Source organism: Astatotilapia calliptera, chromosome 7 (assembly GCF_964374335.1).
Source record: "Astatotilapia calliptera chromosome 7, fAstCal68.1, whole genome shotgun sequence".
Classification (NCBI taxonomy): domain Eukaryota; kingdom Metazoa; phylum Chordata; class Actinopteri; order Cichliformes; family Cichlidae; genus Astatotilapia; species Astatotilapia calliptera.
The window spans coordinates 24,564,850-24,583,425 of NC_137428.1; the positions used below are offsets into that span (position 1 = coordinate 24,564,850).

At 39.2% G+C, this 18,576-nt stretch overlaps 1 protein-coding gene across 3 annotated transcripts in view; it reads right to left on the reverse strand.

Annotated features, from left to right (window-relative positions):
* The window catches only part of uhrf2 (ubiquitin like with PHD and ring finger domains 2), a 50,325-nt gene that overhangs the window by 23,610 nt on the left and 8,139 nt on the right, over nt 1-18,576 (reverse strand). For 2 of the 3 annotated variants that reach the window (XM_026173804.2, XM_026173803.2), the window contains exon 3: nt 12,382-12,701. In XM_026173804.2, the coding sequence (XP_026029589.2) occupies nt 12,382-12,701 (320 nt within the window). Of the gene's footprint in view, nt 1-3,345; nt 3,940-12,381; nt 12,702-18,576 lie in introns of those variants that run through there. The other variant, XM_026173807.2, reaches the window with a different exon arrangement.

Consider the following 18,576-nt stretch of genomic DNA (forward strand, 5'->3'; position numbering starts at 1 on the left):
AACGCCAACTCTTGAAGAAGAAACCTACACCATATTCCCCCTCCACCAAACTACACTTGTCTGAAATGCAGTCAGACAAGTACCGTTCACCTGGCAACTACCAAACCAAATCTGTCCATCAGCTAGCCAGCTGGAGAAGTGTGATACATCACTCTAGAGAGTGACAAATCAGCAGTCCAGTGGCGGCACACTTTAAACCACTGCATCTCATTTGGGGATGTAAGGTAATGCAAGTGCTCAGCCACTGAAACCATTCCATGAAGCTCTCTAAACACTACTCTTGAGCTAATAGACCTCGTGCACGAGAAAATGCTAACTTCCTGGTTTGAGACCGGATGTGGGGTTGTACATTTCCGGTAGCTTTACTTTGCGGTCAATCAGACCGAGAGCAGAAGAGCAGAAGGTGGAAACACTCACCACTGTTGTGTCATAAAAAAAAATCTAATGATCAATTTTGACGTTTAAAGAGTTTAGATTGATCAGTTTTTTTCATCACTCAACACAAGCAGAACTGCATTACTGCATGCAGAAGACACATCGTCCACATTCAGAAGCACATCTCTGTATAGTAACTGGTCTTATGATTTAAACAGGCAAATGTTCAGCATTCAAACTACAGGTGAAGAATAGTCAAACTAGATGTTTCCCGTTATCTCGATATCAGCTAGTCAAGTGCAGACCCGCACAGCATGTTAACAAACCGTGAGAAAAAGCCAGAGGTGTGGACTCGAGTCACATGACTTGGACTCGAGTCAGACTCGAGTCATTAATTTTATGACTTTAGACTTGACTTGAAAAAATGTTCTAAGACTTGTGACTTGACTTGGACTTTTACACCAATGACTTGGGACTTGAATTGGACTTGAACCGGTTTACTTGAAAAGACTTGATATTTCACCCCAAATATAAAATTTAACATGCATATTATATAGAGATTGAAAATGTGACGTCATTCAGGGGTAAACCGCAAAGGATTCTGGGAACTCGTGGCAAGAGGTACTAGCGCAAGCAGGCTTTCAATTGAAATCAGTCACACAGCGATAAAAAGAAACACAAAAATGTCAAGAAGCTGTTGTATTATTAACTGCAATAGCCGGTCGCATGACAGCCACGGGAAGCCGACAGGTAAAGAGATCGGTTGTTATCGGATTACGTCGCTGAAGAGAAATTGTTCGAGCCATGTTTCCGAAGTAACAAAGAGGCGACGGATGGCCTGGATTGCAGCCATTCAAAGACCAAATATAACGTCCCAGAACACTCCAGCTCACAGGTTAGTCTGCTCCAAGCATTTACACAAAGGTCAGTGTTTTTTAGTAGTTAATACGTCATTTTCATAACATAATTAGTGATATAGGTTACAAGCAAGTCTGGCGCTGAACAGAAATGGTCGCGCTATGCTCCTTTATTTATTGTGCATAAATAGTGAATTGTCCTGACACAATATTGCGTTTCGCTTCTGTTATTATGGTACATTGACAAAAACATATACTTTTATTCACAGGATAAAACAGGTTTTTTGTATCACTAATTGCCCAGTACGATTACAGCATACAGTATTATTGTCACTGCTACATTTCTGTAACGCGTACCAGAAATTATTTCCACTACTAATTAATTACCGTTGAGCTCAAAGGTCCTATTAATAAACGGTTAAGGAATGTGTATTTATGAAGACAATTTGTGAGACTGGTAAACTTATGATACGTACGATGGTCTTTCGTTCTACACGGTGCATTTCAAGGTCCTGCACCCATCCGGCGGTAAACTGTACCTGGGCTTGTTGCAGTGACCTGAAGTTACTAAACTTCATGAGTGTATGCACTCACTCCAAGAACCGTATGATTATAAATATGCATATAAATATGCTACGATGAGATAGCTGACTTCATCTAACTAGCAAATGTTGTCCAGGCTACGTTGGTGATACAGTTTTTTTTAATGTGTTTGATATTTTTGTCATGCGATTTTAAAGCCGGTCCTACAACCGCATCCAAGAATAACATGCAGCTTATCTCAGAACTGTCGGTGAAAATTATTCTTGGAGATGGGTTTAATTGAGCTGCATTTTAAAGAGGTGCAATTTCACAATTTGTGTATATTTTCTAAGTTCACTATTTTGTCACGTGTTGAGAAAAACACAGATTTTAAAATTACATGGTCTAATATTTACATTTAGCATATAACTGCAACATGCTTTTTTCATATTTTTTTTAAAGATTCGAAAGGACTTGAAATTCAAAGTTTCAGACTTGTGACTTGACTCGGACTTTTACACCAGTGACTTGAGACTCGACTCTGACTTGCCTGACATTACTTGAGACTTGACTTGAGACTTGAGGATAAAGATTTGAGACTTACTTGAGACTTGCAAAACAATGACTTGGTCCCACCTCTGGAAAAAGCCACAGAAAAAATGAATGATTGCTGATAAGGGTTTCTATACATTAGTATTTACGAAGGGTATGTTGTGACTTACCTTCAAAATTACAGTGGTCCCTCGCTATAACGCGGTTCACCTTTCACCTCGCTTTTTCGCGGATTTTGTAGTGCAAGTTTGCATGCTTATTTTTACGTCACATTGTGTCCTGCGTCCTGATCGCTGCAGACGATCTCCTCCCTGACGTCTCTCCTGTACAGTACGGAATCGCTGCATCGATGCTAGCAGTGTGACTCTGACGAGCAGTACTGTATGTCCATGATGTCCACGAAACTTTTGCACCGTCAAAAAATAAAATTGGCTACTTGATTTCACCTATCGCTGGTTATTTTTAGAACATAACACCCGCGATAAACGAGGGACCACTGTTTACAGATACTGAGAACTATAACATTTGAATCCCTTTTCTCCTTTGCTCTGAGGCGGGGGAAAAATATCGAAAAGTCGATGAACATCATTTACAGATATATTGGGTAAATGCCCAAGACATCTATAGAAATGTAAATCGCTGCTTGATTCATTCATTTGCTTAACTTGTTTTGGACCGTAAACAAGGCGCGAATAGGACACCGGAAACAAAGCTCCCCACAGGAGTTCCCGCACCGGAAGTAGCATATGCTAACGTGCACATAGTCCCAGTGTATGTTTATTTTGATCTCAAGCAATTTGCCTTGATCATACCTACATTCACTAATTTGCTGCCAGATTTGCCCTGAACATGTGTACTAATGAAGTGGCCAGTTAATACGTTCTGTATTTTTCAATGAACGGGTATATTTTTATACATAAAGCGCACCGGATTAGAAGGGGCATTAAGCGAAACAAAATAGATAAGTCAAACTTTATTCAACCCATTCACAATAACTCTCAAAAGTTGTAACACATAAAATACAGAACAATGCACTCACTTTTCCCGTTCATTCCTCTTCCGCGAATCCAAATTCTTCTGGATCTTCTTTTCAGTGATCTTATTCTTGCAGCAGACGCGAGAAATGACCCGCTGTTCGTCGTGATCCTCTGGCAGTTGCTGCGAGATAGTAGTATTTGTGGAGATGGAGAAATTACGCCTTTTCATAAAACGGAAGCACCAAGAAGGACCTCCTTGAAAGTCGTCGAGCTTCATGTCTCGTGCTATTGCTGTTGCCTTTTGTCGAATAGAGGCTGTAGAGACGTGTCTACCTGCTGTTCTCTGTTCAATAACCCACTGTTCAATCGTGTCCTCTAATTGTGGCCATCTCTCTTTGTTCCCTCGAAAACTCTGTCTGGTCTCCTCTACTTGGCGCAGTTCATCTTCTTGCTTCCTCCATTTCCGTACCATTGATTCATTAATTCGGAATTCTCTTGAAGCTGCTCTATTCCCAAGTTGAATTGCGCGACTGATAGCCTTGAGTTTTAAACTCGCTTCGTAAGCATATCTCTTAACACGTGCCATTTTGGGGTCCACACACCTTTATGTTGAATCACAGTACGTGTTACTCCGCGAGGCTCCTGAACGGCATTATGGCTACGGTAGCCGTAATGCTCCAACAATCCATCAAGCGGCGCGGGTTCGTAGCTTACCAAAGTCGCGCAAAAACATTTTGACAAATTTTTGAGCGCCATGTACCACATGAAATCGGTTCGAGATCAGTAAGCACAACCAGAATTGATACATAAGGCGCACTGTCGATTTTGAGAAAATTAAAAGATTTTAAGTGCACCTTACAGTTTGAAAGCTAAGGTAATCAGTGCTTTATTCGCTGTATACTTGGATTAATTATTTAACTTAATATGGACGTCTTTGAATTTTAGACGGTCATTGTCTGCAAAGTAGTCTTTACAAAGTATTTAAAATTAACTTAATCAAATATTTTCTTTAGGGTTGTGTTTAAATGTTCATTTAAAATCCTCAAAATGGACGACTGAACACAAAAAACGCTTAAGTCGAATACAACAGTTTTATATTTATTATATATATATTTCTTTCCAGATGTGCTTGTGGTGAAAACCATTTTTGGCCAAGAGGAAAAACATTAGCACATCCTGTATAATTTTAAATCTACCTCTGTTGCCAAATGGCGATTTAAACAAATGAGAAATGGCTTCTTGTCTAGCAAACTCCCGGTGACTATAGGGAGGTTAATTGTGCAGGTTCTCTGCATGCCAATCATCATCAAGCTGTAAGGATCAGACCTAACTCAGGATAAACTGACAGCTTGTTTGCTTGCTTGCCAATAGCTGGGATTATGCGTACAGATGAACAATGTGTTTAACGGCATAATGGCCCACAGACTCGGTCCGTTCACAAACTGTGTGTGTGTGGGGGGGCTCATGTTGGAAGAAGTAGAGAATTGTGTGCATGAACGAGCAGTGCATGCGTGTGTTTCTCTGGAAAGCTGAGCCTAAAACTGACCACTGACTCAGAAATCAACAATGCCCCGTTGTGCTCAGCTAAAAATGCCAAGAACACCCAACATATTACAAATTTATTGTGGAAGATTTTATGCTGCTTTACTTACTTCTTGCTTTACTGTCTATTGATAAGCCTTTGGGGCCTATTTGAAGGCATTTTAAACTGACTGGAGAGAGCCCACAGAGACCAAAATGTAAGCTGTGGCACAGCTAGTGTGCTCCCAGGAAGTGGAGGCTGAGGCTCATTTATGGGATTTCCTCTTTTAGGCCCAGGGGATTACTGTGGTTTTAGAAAGAGTGGGGTGAATACAAGCAATAACACCCACCCCCAGACAAACATCAACATGCACATGCGTTACAAACACACATGTGAGAGAGGAATATCGGCTTTGGCTCTCAATGGGGTTTAAACAGGAAGCAGAGGCAGAAGTACCATAAATTGTAACTCAGTCCTCTGCATGTAAATATAAACAACAACAACAGTCTAATACGATTCAGTTATTTTCATACGCTTGTAAACGGTAGCAGAATTACATCATGGGTGCACTACAATTAATTTAATGGGAAACATGACTGCACGCTGCCTCAGATGAATTAAAACAAGGCCACTGTCTCTGCATTCCATTGTGTTAAAAGCTTCAGAAAGACTTTGCTATTATTTTTGTTTGTTTGTTTTTTTTTCTATTTCTGGGGTCAGACAGGATTGGTTATTAAGTTTATTCACACAGACTGAAGATGGTGCACAAATGCAGACAGCTCCAGATTTGTATATGGACAGCAGATGCATTTTTTTTAGATATATGAATTCATTTTTTGTGTGATTCTGTTCAGTTTGGTCTCAGAGTGATTTGTGATGTAACCGCATAGTTACATATTTCAGGCTGCTCAGACGTCTGCACGGGGGTCACACTGACCCTCACAGTTGCAGAAATCATAGGTTCTGCTGCCATTACTGGTGCACACTGTACAATTACAAACTCTTTAAAACTGCACCACTACAGCTGCAAACAAAACATCTTCTAATACCTCTTAAAACTTACAGCAATCATTTTTGTTTGGGGATACAGAACAATGACCCAAAGAACAGAAAATCGTAGGCATTGTTTTGTTGGACCGTTTAAGCACCGACAACAGCTGCCAGACTTTTTGGCAGCTATTCAGCAAAGACATCAGTACTCCATACAACAGGCATGGTTAATGGGTGGAGGCTATTCTCTTTAGATTCTGCTTTCAAGTACAATCCAACAGAGTACTGTCTTGCAGCCACTCTAATGCTCCCATTTTACCTGCATGGCTCACAAATGTCTGGACAACTATAAAATGTTAAAGCAACACTGTTTAACTTCTAAAAGAAAAACACTGAAATAGTGACTACAGTGATTGAATAATTTGACCAAATGAGTAGCATGCTAAGGTACAGACATGGTAATGGTAATGGTTTTGACCTACTCTGGTATCCCACTAAGCCATGGGACAGCCACAGCATGCATGCAGGCACTACAACTGACATAGCTAAACTGAATTAGATTATAATTTATATGTGTGTAATATAAAATAGGAAAAGAGGCCATAAACCAGCCTGTCAGAGCTCATGGTCATACTAAACATGATCTTAAATTTAGTAAGCTACATAATGCCGGTGGATATTCTCACTACAACTGTACAAAGCCAATAAAAGCCATGTAGTAATATGGTGCTGCAACTCAAAAGTTAAACAATAACGGCTCTGTTGCAGAAAAGGAAACAGAGTGGGTGAAGAGTGAGAAAGAGAACTGAAACTAAACTTTGTTTCATCCTTATTTCCTTGGCACTTACTAAACTAGGAATGAAAGGAGATAAAACTTCCTTAGCGATACTCTCGTGCTCAGATAATGGCAGGCTAACCGCCAGCACTTTAGATATTAATAAGCCCTTCTCTTCAGCATACATGGATCTACGTTAATTAGAAGACGAGACCCACTAAAGCTTCACTTTGAGTTAAACTGACCAAAAAAACACCCCTTTTAGCTTAAAAACGTAAATATCGAGTGGGATTAAAAACACATCTCAGTTCCTCACATGAGGTGCAGAACTCCTGATAGTAGCAGAAACTTTTTACAACAGAAGTTTTGACTTCTCATTGCAGGTAAAGTATCTGCAATGATAAATAAGTGCCCCAGTAAAGAATACAAAAAAGAGAGCCAGGATGCTAAATAACAGGATACTAAAATTAAAACACTTCTTTGAGCTCCTATGCCATATCATAAAAAGTATTCTCTCACAATATGAATGACACAGTGACACCGTAGGTATATGTTCCCCAGCTCGCATAATAATGACAGAAGCCCAAGCATGTCTGAAAGCGAAAGCAGCGTGTCAGTCTCAGATGACAATTTAACACCTAAAGAGGGAGATAATTCAATAGCAAGAAGTGGCTTGCCTACTAAACGCCAGATCTCCAGAAAAGCACAATACTTTGCAAAAAATGCAAGTGTTAGCTAGCATCTCATAACATCTCAGGCAGGAAATATTTTTCAAGTCCTATTTTATTATGTGTGCAGGCTCCTGAAGAGTTACAATTTACTTTAATTACTTTTTTATTCAACTAAAGTATTAAATATCTCTCCTTCAAAGGGAGGGAGTATGTAACTGGTTCTGTTTGTTTGTTACCAGACTAGCAGCCAGTTTTCAAAATATTTTTCAAATTTTGCCTGATGATAGATAGTAGGGCTGCCACGATTAGTCGCCTAGTCACGATTACGTCGACTAGTCACGATTACGTCGACGACTGATTTAATAGTCGATGCGTCGTTTGAAGCTTTGTAAGATCACAAAAGACGCAAGAATAAGTAGTAGGATTTAAGAGTGTAATAACGGACTGAAACAGAAGATGGCAGCACTGCATGTACAAGGATGCCAGCTGCCGTTAAACCCCGAAGACGAAGAAGTAGCTTTGTCCCAGAATTCATAGCGCAGCCCTGCTCAGTTTCCAACAATGGTGGCAGCTAGTTAGTTTTAATATTACTCTTATTATTCTTTCTGGGTCACAAAATAAATGTTTAACATATTTTCAGGCGAGAATGTGTAAACCTCAAATATCTGCTTAGTTTATCAAGACACCACATATTTTGAAAAGCGCTCCGATATCTGTTCCCCACTAGCTCGATAGTTAGCCGGGGGCAAAGCTAACTAGAGCCCGTGAGAATCCCAGACTCCCGGCAAATCGTTTTCAAACCCACCGCTGTCTTTCACTACTCAGGTTAAACATATATAAGTCACTTAGATAACTTAAAAATGTTATTGTTTGGCTTTTTTAGTATTTTATTTGTTCCTGAGTAAATCGGTTTGGCTGAGATTAAGGTTATAGTTTTTACACAGCTGAATAAACGTCAAGCAGACAACTGATCATCAGAAGTGTGAGATGCTGGAGAATATACTCCCGTGTCCTGTTATATTTTAGATAGCAAGGAGTTTATTAAACTTCACCGAAACAATCTGCAAATTTCATTAAAATTTAATAAACTACCATCTAGTCTTTATTTTTAGTTAGCACATACTTTAAACACTTAAAGCTGTAAGCTAATGATAGTTATATAAGAGCAGATTCATGCTGGTGCAATAAGCTGTACGTTTTACGTCCAATGGATGATGATCTGATTAGTCAACTAATCGCAAAAATAATCGGTGACTAGTCGACTATCAAAATAATCGTTTGTGGCAGCCCTAGTAGATAGCACAAACAACTCGAGCTGATTTAATTTTGATTAAGTTGATGTTGAAAAAAATGTCAAGAAACCACATCAAGTAATCATCATATGAAAAAACATGTTGGGATTTTTTTTCGATATGACACCCTATGACGTCACAATGACGTCCTAACAGGCTGACCTCATCACATTGTAATAAAAACATCATAAAACATCATAGTTTTAGTACAGCCATTGCCTTTCAGGGCAGAAAACAACATTTGTGCTACTTTTGTGCTCATGTTTTACTTACACTGTGTCACTACTATTCCACTACAATATTACTCCTGGCACATTATGGCAACTGATTCACACTTTGAATGAGGTATGTGTCACCAATGAGAGTAGCTGATTGAAATAGAAGGCTGGAAAATGCCTTTGATTTTGTTTGCATTGAATGCTGTTGCCTCCATTCCACATTTCCTTGTAATATCGTTATATATCGCTATTCTTTAAACAAAATTTCCTTAAGCTATTTTCTGTAGCTTCTTGTGGCACTTAAAAGACCAAAGAATAATAATTAATCATTAATAACACGTCGATATACTGACTGAAAAGCACTTTAAATGTCATACCACCCCACTTCAAGTTATGTCCAGGTCATCCTAAAACCTGTTTTCAATTTGTGGATTTTGTGTCATTGTCTTGTTACATGACCCAAGGTTCAGATCATGGACTGCTGCCCCAAAATTCCCCTATAATGTTTCCTTACACAATTTTGAATAGGGCTGTTCGATATAACAATATATATCGGACGACGATATGAAAACGTCTATCGTTTCATATTACGCTATCGTTTGTTTTCGTGGTTTTACAAAAGAAACTGTTTATTCATTTCTTAAAGTTCTCTCTTTCTCTTATATTTAAAATAACCCCACCACAGACTCAAACATGGCAAACCTCTTCTACCACCTATGCAAGAATCACATGAAAGAGTATGGAGAGAGTTTAGGGACGAGAAGCAAAAGAAGAGCCGTCAGGTGCTCAAAACAAACCTTAGACTCAAACGTTAGAACAGGCTTTTCCCCGCAGCACGTCGTGTAATAAATACTCACAAAAAAATGGCTGCCCTGAAAAATGCCCGAGATTCACAGAATTTACAGAAGATTTTTGTGATATATATCGTTGTCAGGACGATAAATGGTCATATCGCACAGCCCTAATTTTGAATTTGTTCTTTTCTACAGGGTTATTTAGGATGACCTGACCATAGTGTAGCAAAGCAACTTGAAATCATGATGCCACCTCCACCATGCTTTACACATGAGGTCTGGATGTTGGTATGCAGGGTTTTATTTTGGGCTTTTGTCAAGTATCTAAGGCCATGTCCACACTAATACATTTTGGTTTGAAGACACATCTTTTTCTCTCCGTTTTGGCCTTCCATCCACACTGAGACGGCGCTTATGGTCAAGGAAAACTGAGCTTTTTGAAAACGCTCTCCAAAGTGGATAAAATGGAAAATGCCGTTTTCGCGTCACAGTGTGGACTGTGAAAACGCTGGCTTTCGAAAACGCATTTTAGTCATATTATGCAGTCATGTGGCCAATTCAACTAAGATGGCGGACGGCGTTGTCCAGCAGTTGTTTTGTTTGCTCTCAATTTTGACAGCCCTATTAAAGATTAATATCAGTTTGTACGTGCTCCAGATAGCTCCAGATAAAACTTGTAAAAGTCGACGCTTTGCTGCAACGTTTCAAAGAGCTGGAAAGTAAATAAACGGCAGATGGGAATGACGCATGTCGAATCGTCTTACATTTCATGCATGTGCAGTACAGAAACGTACAGTTTGAAAACAATAGTGTGGACGCGGAGCGTTTTTAGACGAAAACGCCGTTTTCAAATTTATCCAGCTAAGTGTAGACGTAGCCTAACTGGTCGCTTTGAAATCTTTTGAAAGTGGCTTTCCTATTCTTATAAATAAATCTTCAGTTTTCATGTTTATTTTTTCTTGTAGTCTTTTAGACATCTAACAAAGATTTTATCAACTTGTAGGGAATTCTCTTACTCCTCGGAAGACCCCTGAATTTTTCTCTATTTGTATTAACTTTATCTTACAATGGACTGAATAACATCTGGGTCTTTAATGTAACACGTAACTATACAGCTTCTTCTAAGGTCAAAGGAAAGATGAATTAAAAGTTTAATTTATATTCAAAGCTCAATTCAAGTGGTCCACACTTCTTAAGAAGATCCAATCCTTCTTAAGAAGAGGATTGAATAAACTATATAAGTGATTTTTATTGGTTAAATTCTCCAGGCATGTTTTGGAGAAGTTCACTTACTATGAATTGCCTATGAATAGCCTAATTGTAGTTTAGATAAATATCAGCCCAAAATTTAGGGGGTAGTCAATGCAGAAAACCTCCAACTGTAATTTAGATTTGCCTGTGATGTCCTTAATGATTACGAGAATCTTACACTTATGTCGGGTTCAGCAAAAATGTAACAGTCTAGCGCACACGCTCAGTTCCTCAGAGCAGCCAAGAGGAGATTGTCCCAACATTTAGCCCCGTTTCCATTTTTGCGGCTCATTATGTTCTGTCGCAATACTGCCCCAAAAATTGCATGCAAAAACATGGCGGTTCATTTCGTAGGGCTGGTTGTCTTTCTCAGACTGTACAGGCAGGTGTTTGAGGGGGAGTGCGTGTGCGTGGGAAGGAAGAGGAATCTTAACCACCCTCGAATTTTCTCTGGCAAACAAAATGATGGAAAAAACCTGGAATGGTGCTCAGGACAGAGAGGTAAATATGCACTTAGTAGGAGGCAAAAGAATATACTGGATAAGCTCGTACTGAAAACGAAAGCTAATAATTGCGGATAGTGGGAAGAACATTAACTGCGATCATATTCTTGGCTGGTAAAGATGCAAATCAAATATTATGGTAACATCCTGCGTTTAAAGCTGTTCTAACTGGTTTCTCCCTTTCTCTCCCTTTTCTGTCTCTCCTGACTTTCAACAATGGAATAATCCAAATAAGGAACCTGAGACTAAAGCAAACTAAATAAACAGAAGCATATGTGATTCATAAGAATGATATTTTATATGTTTTAATGAAAAGGGGGGAAAAAATGATGTAGATTTGTTAATTCCCCTTACAGGAGCATTCTTATCCCGCTGCAAATGATACAAAACTGAATCAAAGCTGAATACTGGAGATTTGGGAAACTGGGGGATGCCAAATGGGAATGAAGCCCACATAAAAGAAAACGCAATGACTGCTCAACAAACCCCCGATACCATTTCTCTGGCGCAGCATCCCTTGACAGAAACACATGCACACTACGATAGACACGGCGAGGAGGCTATGTCTCACCGGTGGCATGTTCACAGCAATTACAGACAAAGCTGAAGAAGGCAAGCAAAGAGGTAATGCTCCTGAGAACTCATGAGTTGCCATGGAAACATCGGCTTTTGAATGAATTTGCTGGAAAAGGGGTATGCGCGAGATAGAGTCCAAATTGTAGTATCAACTACACAAACCCCCTTTCTCCATCCCCCGGACTGCCAGGAGAAAACAGGCTGCTATTCCCAGCGGTTAGTGATGCTTGCAGCCAGCAGTACCATAAACAAGCACACAGCACATTTATGTTTAGTGGTGAACGCACTGGCTGCATGAACAAAAATGTTTTTAATACCTGGGATATGAAACCGTACTTTCTGCTGTGAGGAAGGCAAACATTTTGCATTGGCGCTAAAAAATTTCGATCGGGCAGGATTTGAGCGTCTAGAATGATTTTCTTTCACCAGAACAAAATGCCGCCGCACCGATGTGCCGCGTTTGTTATCACTGCTAGGCTGCATCAGTAGAATGGGCCACTACTTACTCTTCATATTTAATGTGGTAAATTACGTCCTCTTCTCTCTCCTTGCTCTCCGACGCTGCTGTAGAGTCTGTCTGAGAGGTGGAGGCTCCGTTACTCTCAGAGTTTAACACAACATTAGTCCTGTTACTGTCCGTGTTTTGACCGTGGCCGTGGGCCTGTCCCTGCTCGGCCTCCAGTTTTCCATTAGTCCTTTTTGGGGGCCGGCCCACCTTGCCCTTTGTGGGCGTTATCTGTCCTTTGGGAGCGCGTGTCACATTTTCAATGCAGGCCTCAAACCAGGCACCGATGCTGACGTCTCTGCAGTCCACCAGCTCGTTAATCTGAGGAGAGAAAATGACTAAATTAACACCCGGTCCTGTTCGAACCCCGCACACAAATATCGTCTTTTTTTTTTGAGGAGCTGATGTGTAGGGGGATTATAACATCCAGTGTCAAAGACTAATACAGCACATGCCAGAGTCAAAATTCTAAAACAGCAATAACCCTGTTATTATCTTTTTCACTTAGTAAATACAAAAAACAAACCATCACAGAGTGAATGTTATTCAGTGGAACGGATAAAAAACAAAACCTTTGATTGGAAAGAATAACATTATATATTGAAAGACAAAAAAAGACACAAATCCTTTTGGGGTTGCATCAGGAAGAGCATCCAGCGTAAAAAATAAATAAATAAATAAAATCTGCCAAATCAAACATACGGAGCTACCCACTGTGGAAATCCCTTATGAATAAAGAAGCAGCTGAAAGTAGCTTTTAGTGAAAGAAAAAAAATATTTCAAAAGTGATGACTCTTTTGGGATATCCTCTGTAAAAGCACATGCATGTTTGCTAATGTATTTTGAGGTTTTCATGGGCTGAATTTAAATGTTTTTACAGTTTTTAGGCTAAAAGAATAGCCAGAAACAGCATAATGCTAATATATGCCAAGCTAATTAACTGAAAATGAAACGTAATAAGACTCAACCACTCCTTCATTGCAAATCCAACTCTGGATTAGCCTAGCTTTGCTGTCAAAACATTTACATTAAAACAAGTATAACCACACTGAATGATTGCATGATTGTTTCAACGTCTCTTTTTTGTCATATATCTCTAAGCTCACTTTTTTCTCTTCTCTTTCCCCTCACTCCCCAACTGTCTGAGGCAGATTGCTGCCTAGTTCCGATCTCTTCCAGCTATAAAAGGGAGTTTTTCCTGCCCACTGTCGCCAAGTCTGTGGGGTTGTTCTTCTAAGATTGTAGGGATCTTTACCTTACAATTGAGATATGCAGACACTTGGCTGCTTACCATGTGATGTTTACTTGTGTGCCTGTGATGGCATCAGCCACACAGGGGTAAATTAGTCCATTTGTTCACTTTATTAGTTTGCTTTGCAGTTTTCTTCATTAATATAATTCATTAATCATTTGGTTAAACCTAACACTGATATTACGAGGCGCGCACATAGTAGCATTGTGTGGTTTTTCTAAAATGTTTTGTTATATTAATTATGTTTCTCTTTCTTTGAGTTCCCTGGGTTTGGGCGGTGGCTGTTTCCTGTCTGGGCAAAAGGCGTGGCTGAGGACTCCGGGAACAAAATGCCTGCTCAGCAGGACCAACCATGGGCTTACCAGGAGTAGGGGTGTTTTAGGTTTAGTTAGGTTATTCTGTGCTTAGTTAATATTAGTGTGTGTTTTTGTTTCCCCCTACTATGTGTAAATGGTTTTGCCAAACCATTATAAAAGCTACCCTCATGTGTCTTTGTAATTAGGTCAGTTTGCGAGTTAAGTTGTGTCTCACTTTGTTTGTTTAAGTTTCTGGAAATTACTTTTCGTGGAGTTATATTTAGTTGACCTCTTTTATGGGCCTGCTAATTATGTTTTTGAATTTTGTCATTTTTTAACTTTTTTGAGGGTTAAATTAGAGCTGGGCGATAGAACGATAACGATATGTATCGCGATATAACTTTTACTCGATAGAGAAATTAAGCTATCGCGATAGACCTCGCCGCTCTTGTCCTCTTAAAAAGAAAAAAAAAAGAAAAAAAAAGGTCAGCCGATCCAAATTCAGTAGCGCAGAGCTGAACCAATCACAGCCGCAGTCACGTCGCGTGACTTGCTAAGTACAGAACAAGTGCCAAGCTGCACGTGTGTTTGTTTGGGAAGCAGCCAGCGGGTAATGGAGCCAGCGCATAATGGAGGAAATGAGTGTGCCGACTAGAAAAATCAACCGAGCGTGACCGAAGAGAAAACCGATGATGGTTCCAATGCCGGAGAGATTGTCGAACGGAAGAGCCATAGAAGTTCCGTAGTGTGAAGGTATTTCGGCTATTTCAAGTCTGACAAAAAACAGAGTAGCGTGCACTGTAAATTGTGCCGAAAGCAAGTCTGGAAATACAATAAACTGGTGCATGCGTCACACTGTGCGCCACGTTATTGTTTCGGTGAAATGAATTTCTACAATACTGTTACTGTTAATTCTACTCTCTGCAGTGTTTAAATGCTTACATATACACACAGTTAGTCCCTCCACACATACGACTCGGTTCTGCTTCTATGCCGCAGCTTTGTTTACTTTTTCCCACCGAGGCTTCTAGACTTCTGATTGGCCAACATTTCTGCACGGTTAGGAATCTAGCGCCACCTGCTGCTTTGGCATGTTCATAGCAGCGTTTTCCTTCATTTCTGCCTTTACGTGTGAACGGGATTATTTTTTTAAAACGAAAACGGAAAATCTCCGTTTTCAAAAATACCCGTGTACGTGTGGACGTAGCCTCAGTCTCTGACTGGAAGCGCTAATTCGTCATTCGGCTTTTGTCAGACTAAAGTAACTGTTAAAACTGTTTGAAAAGCTCAGCTATACAACAAGGAGAGATTGAGAATTTCCTTTTAGTTCTCAGTTTATTTGATATTGACAAAAGTTAGTCAGTTTTGTCTGTTCTTCTGTAAAACAAACTAAGATTTATTTTTAGAATTAATATTTTGTTTCTAAGTGGAATTGACAATTTAGTCTGTTTCATTTGTTCTATTTTGAAACTTAAACGCTTTAGCGGCTGCCTTTTGTGTAGTTTGCAATATTTGCCTTTATTTATCTGAAAAAGTCTCATGTTCCTTAAGTACATCTACCCTGTTGAACTTATTATGGGAAATAAATATTTAAAAACAAGCTGCTGATTATTTCACATTTTACTTGTGAGCAACGGCACATTTAAATCTTACAAATATAGTTATTTGGCTTATATCGTGATAGATATCGTTATCGCCTGAAATGAAAAAAACATATCGTGATATGAAAAAATCTCATATCGCCCAGCTCTAGGTTAAATTAAAGAAAACCCTTTTTGAAGATATTTTTTGCCTGTGTCCTCTATGCCTTGGCTGCTTGGTCCCTCACAGTGCCAAAGCAGTTAAAGCAGTCAGATGAAGGCTGTTTATGCAGCAACCTCTGCAACGAATTTCGTGTGGCGACAGCCAGCAACCGCTAACAACCATTCACCAACCAGTTGGGGGAATATACATTTTTCCTAGTGGCTGTATCACACATTTAGCACCATGGAATAACGTCCAGCAGTAAAGTTAAGAGTGGTACAAACTGTGTCTGGCTTTTTTAGAACACTACTGGAGTTGATTAATTATATTTTTAGGCTATTTATCTCCAATTTTATTTGACTGGTGGCCTTTCAGTCAAATAAAATTTATTTTATCTAGGAAAAAATGAAGCAATTCCCATGTCTCCTTTTCATTACGCTACGTAACTATTAATTGTAAGCAGTAAGGTTGGACGATATGTACAAATTTTCCAACCAACAATCGTCAGTTCAATAACCAACGATAGGTGATATATTCGCGCATGTGCAGACTTTTTGATTTGCGCGTTTAGAACACAGAAGAAGTCCAAACATGGACAAGCTAATTGCCAAATTGCACACTGGAGGAGAAGGCGCAGATAACGGACTGTTACCTCAGCGAGGAAGTCGAAGACGATCCACTGGCTTGGTGGAAAATGCATGAAATACGTTTCCCATTGATATCACACATGACACGGAAATATCTGTGTATACCAGCCACAAGCACTGTCTTCAACACTGCTGGTAATATTGTTAACCGCTGCTAAAACCTGATAAAGTAAACATGCTTGTTTTCCTGTCAAAGAATTTATAAGTTTTGTTTGGAGGGAATATTTTACCTTCTTTTCTTGTTTATTTCAGTATTAATATAGCTACTTTTTAGATTATTCATGTATTTATTTATTTATTTGAGATGCGTCAAATCGCACAAAAGATTTAACTTTACGTCTGAGGGGTTTTTTTGTTCACTGGAAGAGACATTTTGATTTTTAACTTATATGTTGTTTGGTCAAGTATGTAAGACAGATAAACACTGGAACAGCCTGTAAACACGGTTATAGTGGAAAAAAGAAGCCATTTTCTCTTTGTTTCTCTCCCCACCAATCTGTTTTTCTATTTAAATAAAATGCTTTTCTTTTTTCTGAACATGGGCTACTGCCGTGCTTTCTTTTTCTTATGAGTTTGAGTAAACGAATCGCTGCTGCATTTGGGTGCACTCTGAGGTGTGCATCTGCTCGCAGCTGAAGGAGGGTGCCATTAAAACATTATTTCTGTTGAATGCTTCTGTTAGCTTCAACCGACATCATTAGCAAACTTACCCATGGATAAATAAATAAATAAACCGCGCTTGTAAAAACGATCGATATTCAATATATTCGTCCAATCGCCCAACCTTAGTTTGCAGTTTAATGTGCAGCTGTCACGTTAGAAATAAACAGCACTCATGAGTTCCATGAGTGGAAAAATGAATATATTAATATATTTATTTCACCACTATGTAAGCTTGTAATGATCAAATAAACAATTTTCTGCAGTATTAGGCCTACCATCATGCCTCAGTTACAGCACCAATCTTGCATTTTACGGTCATATTTTTTATATTCTTCATAGATCTCTATCACCTATTCCTCTGATGACATCTGTGATTGGACTAGGCAGTGCTTAGTTGATCCAAATACACTGAAAAAAATGGGAGCTTGAAGCAGAAAGCCTGGTTTAACAAAGAAAGTTGATAACTATCATTGTGATACCCATTAAACTGGGGTTTTAGGGTCTGTCAAGCCAGCTAACACAAAGAAAACCTGACTATGTTGAATTGAAAAAACTCTGGTCTAGTAATTACTTGATATCTTAATCTGGAAATGTCACATATTAAACCTTAAAATTGCACAACAGTCCAAGAAGACAAAAGATTTGAAATTTTCCATATTGAATGAGTTTAAACATGCAAACCACTTATACCTGTGTGTCACGTTCGTGCTAATTTTGTTTATTTTTAATGCTTTTGTGCAGAAATATTTCACAAGTATTCATTAATTTATTCTACTCGTGTTTATTTGTCAACACCATGTCTGTGCTGAATGCTTAGAGACTGTGAATGCACGTGGCCTTAAAATCCAGTCAAGTCAGTAGCACAATTTGCAGCTCATCTACTTGATTATTGATTTTCCTGCATGCTGGACTGGACTGTACGCATCAAACTGAGTCCAGTCCCACAGATATAATTCTCAGCCAGACTCATCCATACCCAGTATGGGCTTTGACTTTCTATTTATAATTTTTAAGCTGGTTAGTGACCCAGTTGTATAAACCTGTTTCTTATGTGTGGTTGCTATCCTGACAAGGTAAGCGACGTGAAGCTTATACCCAAAGCAATTAGGGTATCAGACCTACAAACACTTGAAGAGCGAGGAAAAAACTAAGTGTCAACACACCAGAATATGGTTACATATGAGAAAGTTTAGGGTAATTTGTGGCTGGAATATTATATCTAAGCAGATGTGCTAATACATAAGACAATAGGGAATGTAAAAGATGACTGGTAAGAAAAAAGGATTGCTTAAATCAAATGTTTCTACCCATTTTTCTTCAGGTTACTTTCATCAGGCAGGCTTAATTACATGACTGCAACCGGCCAACATTTAATGCTCAAAATGACACTGACGTCATCATTGCCATGCAATCTGACGTTTTCAGCAGCAGTGAAAGAGCAGAGACACATTTAGTCTCTAATTTGATTTGACAACCACATAAACAGGAGAACCTGCCCAAGTGTCTCTGGCAGTGAGTTAGCTTATAGGGCACTAAACTCTCTGTAAGCTGGCCTAGAGCCAGAACAGCCACTCAAATACAAAACCATGCAAACA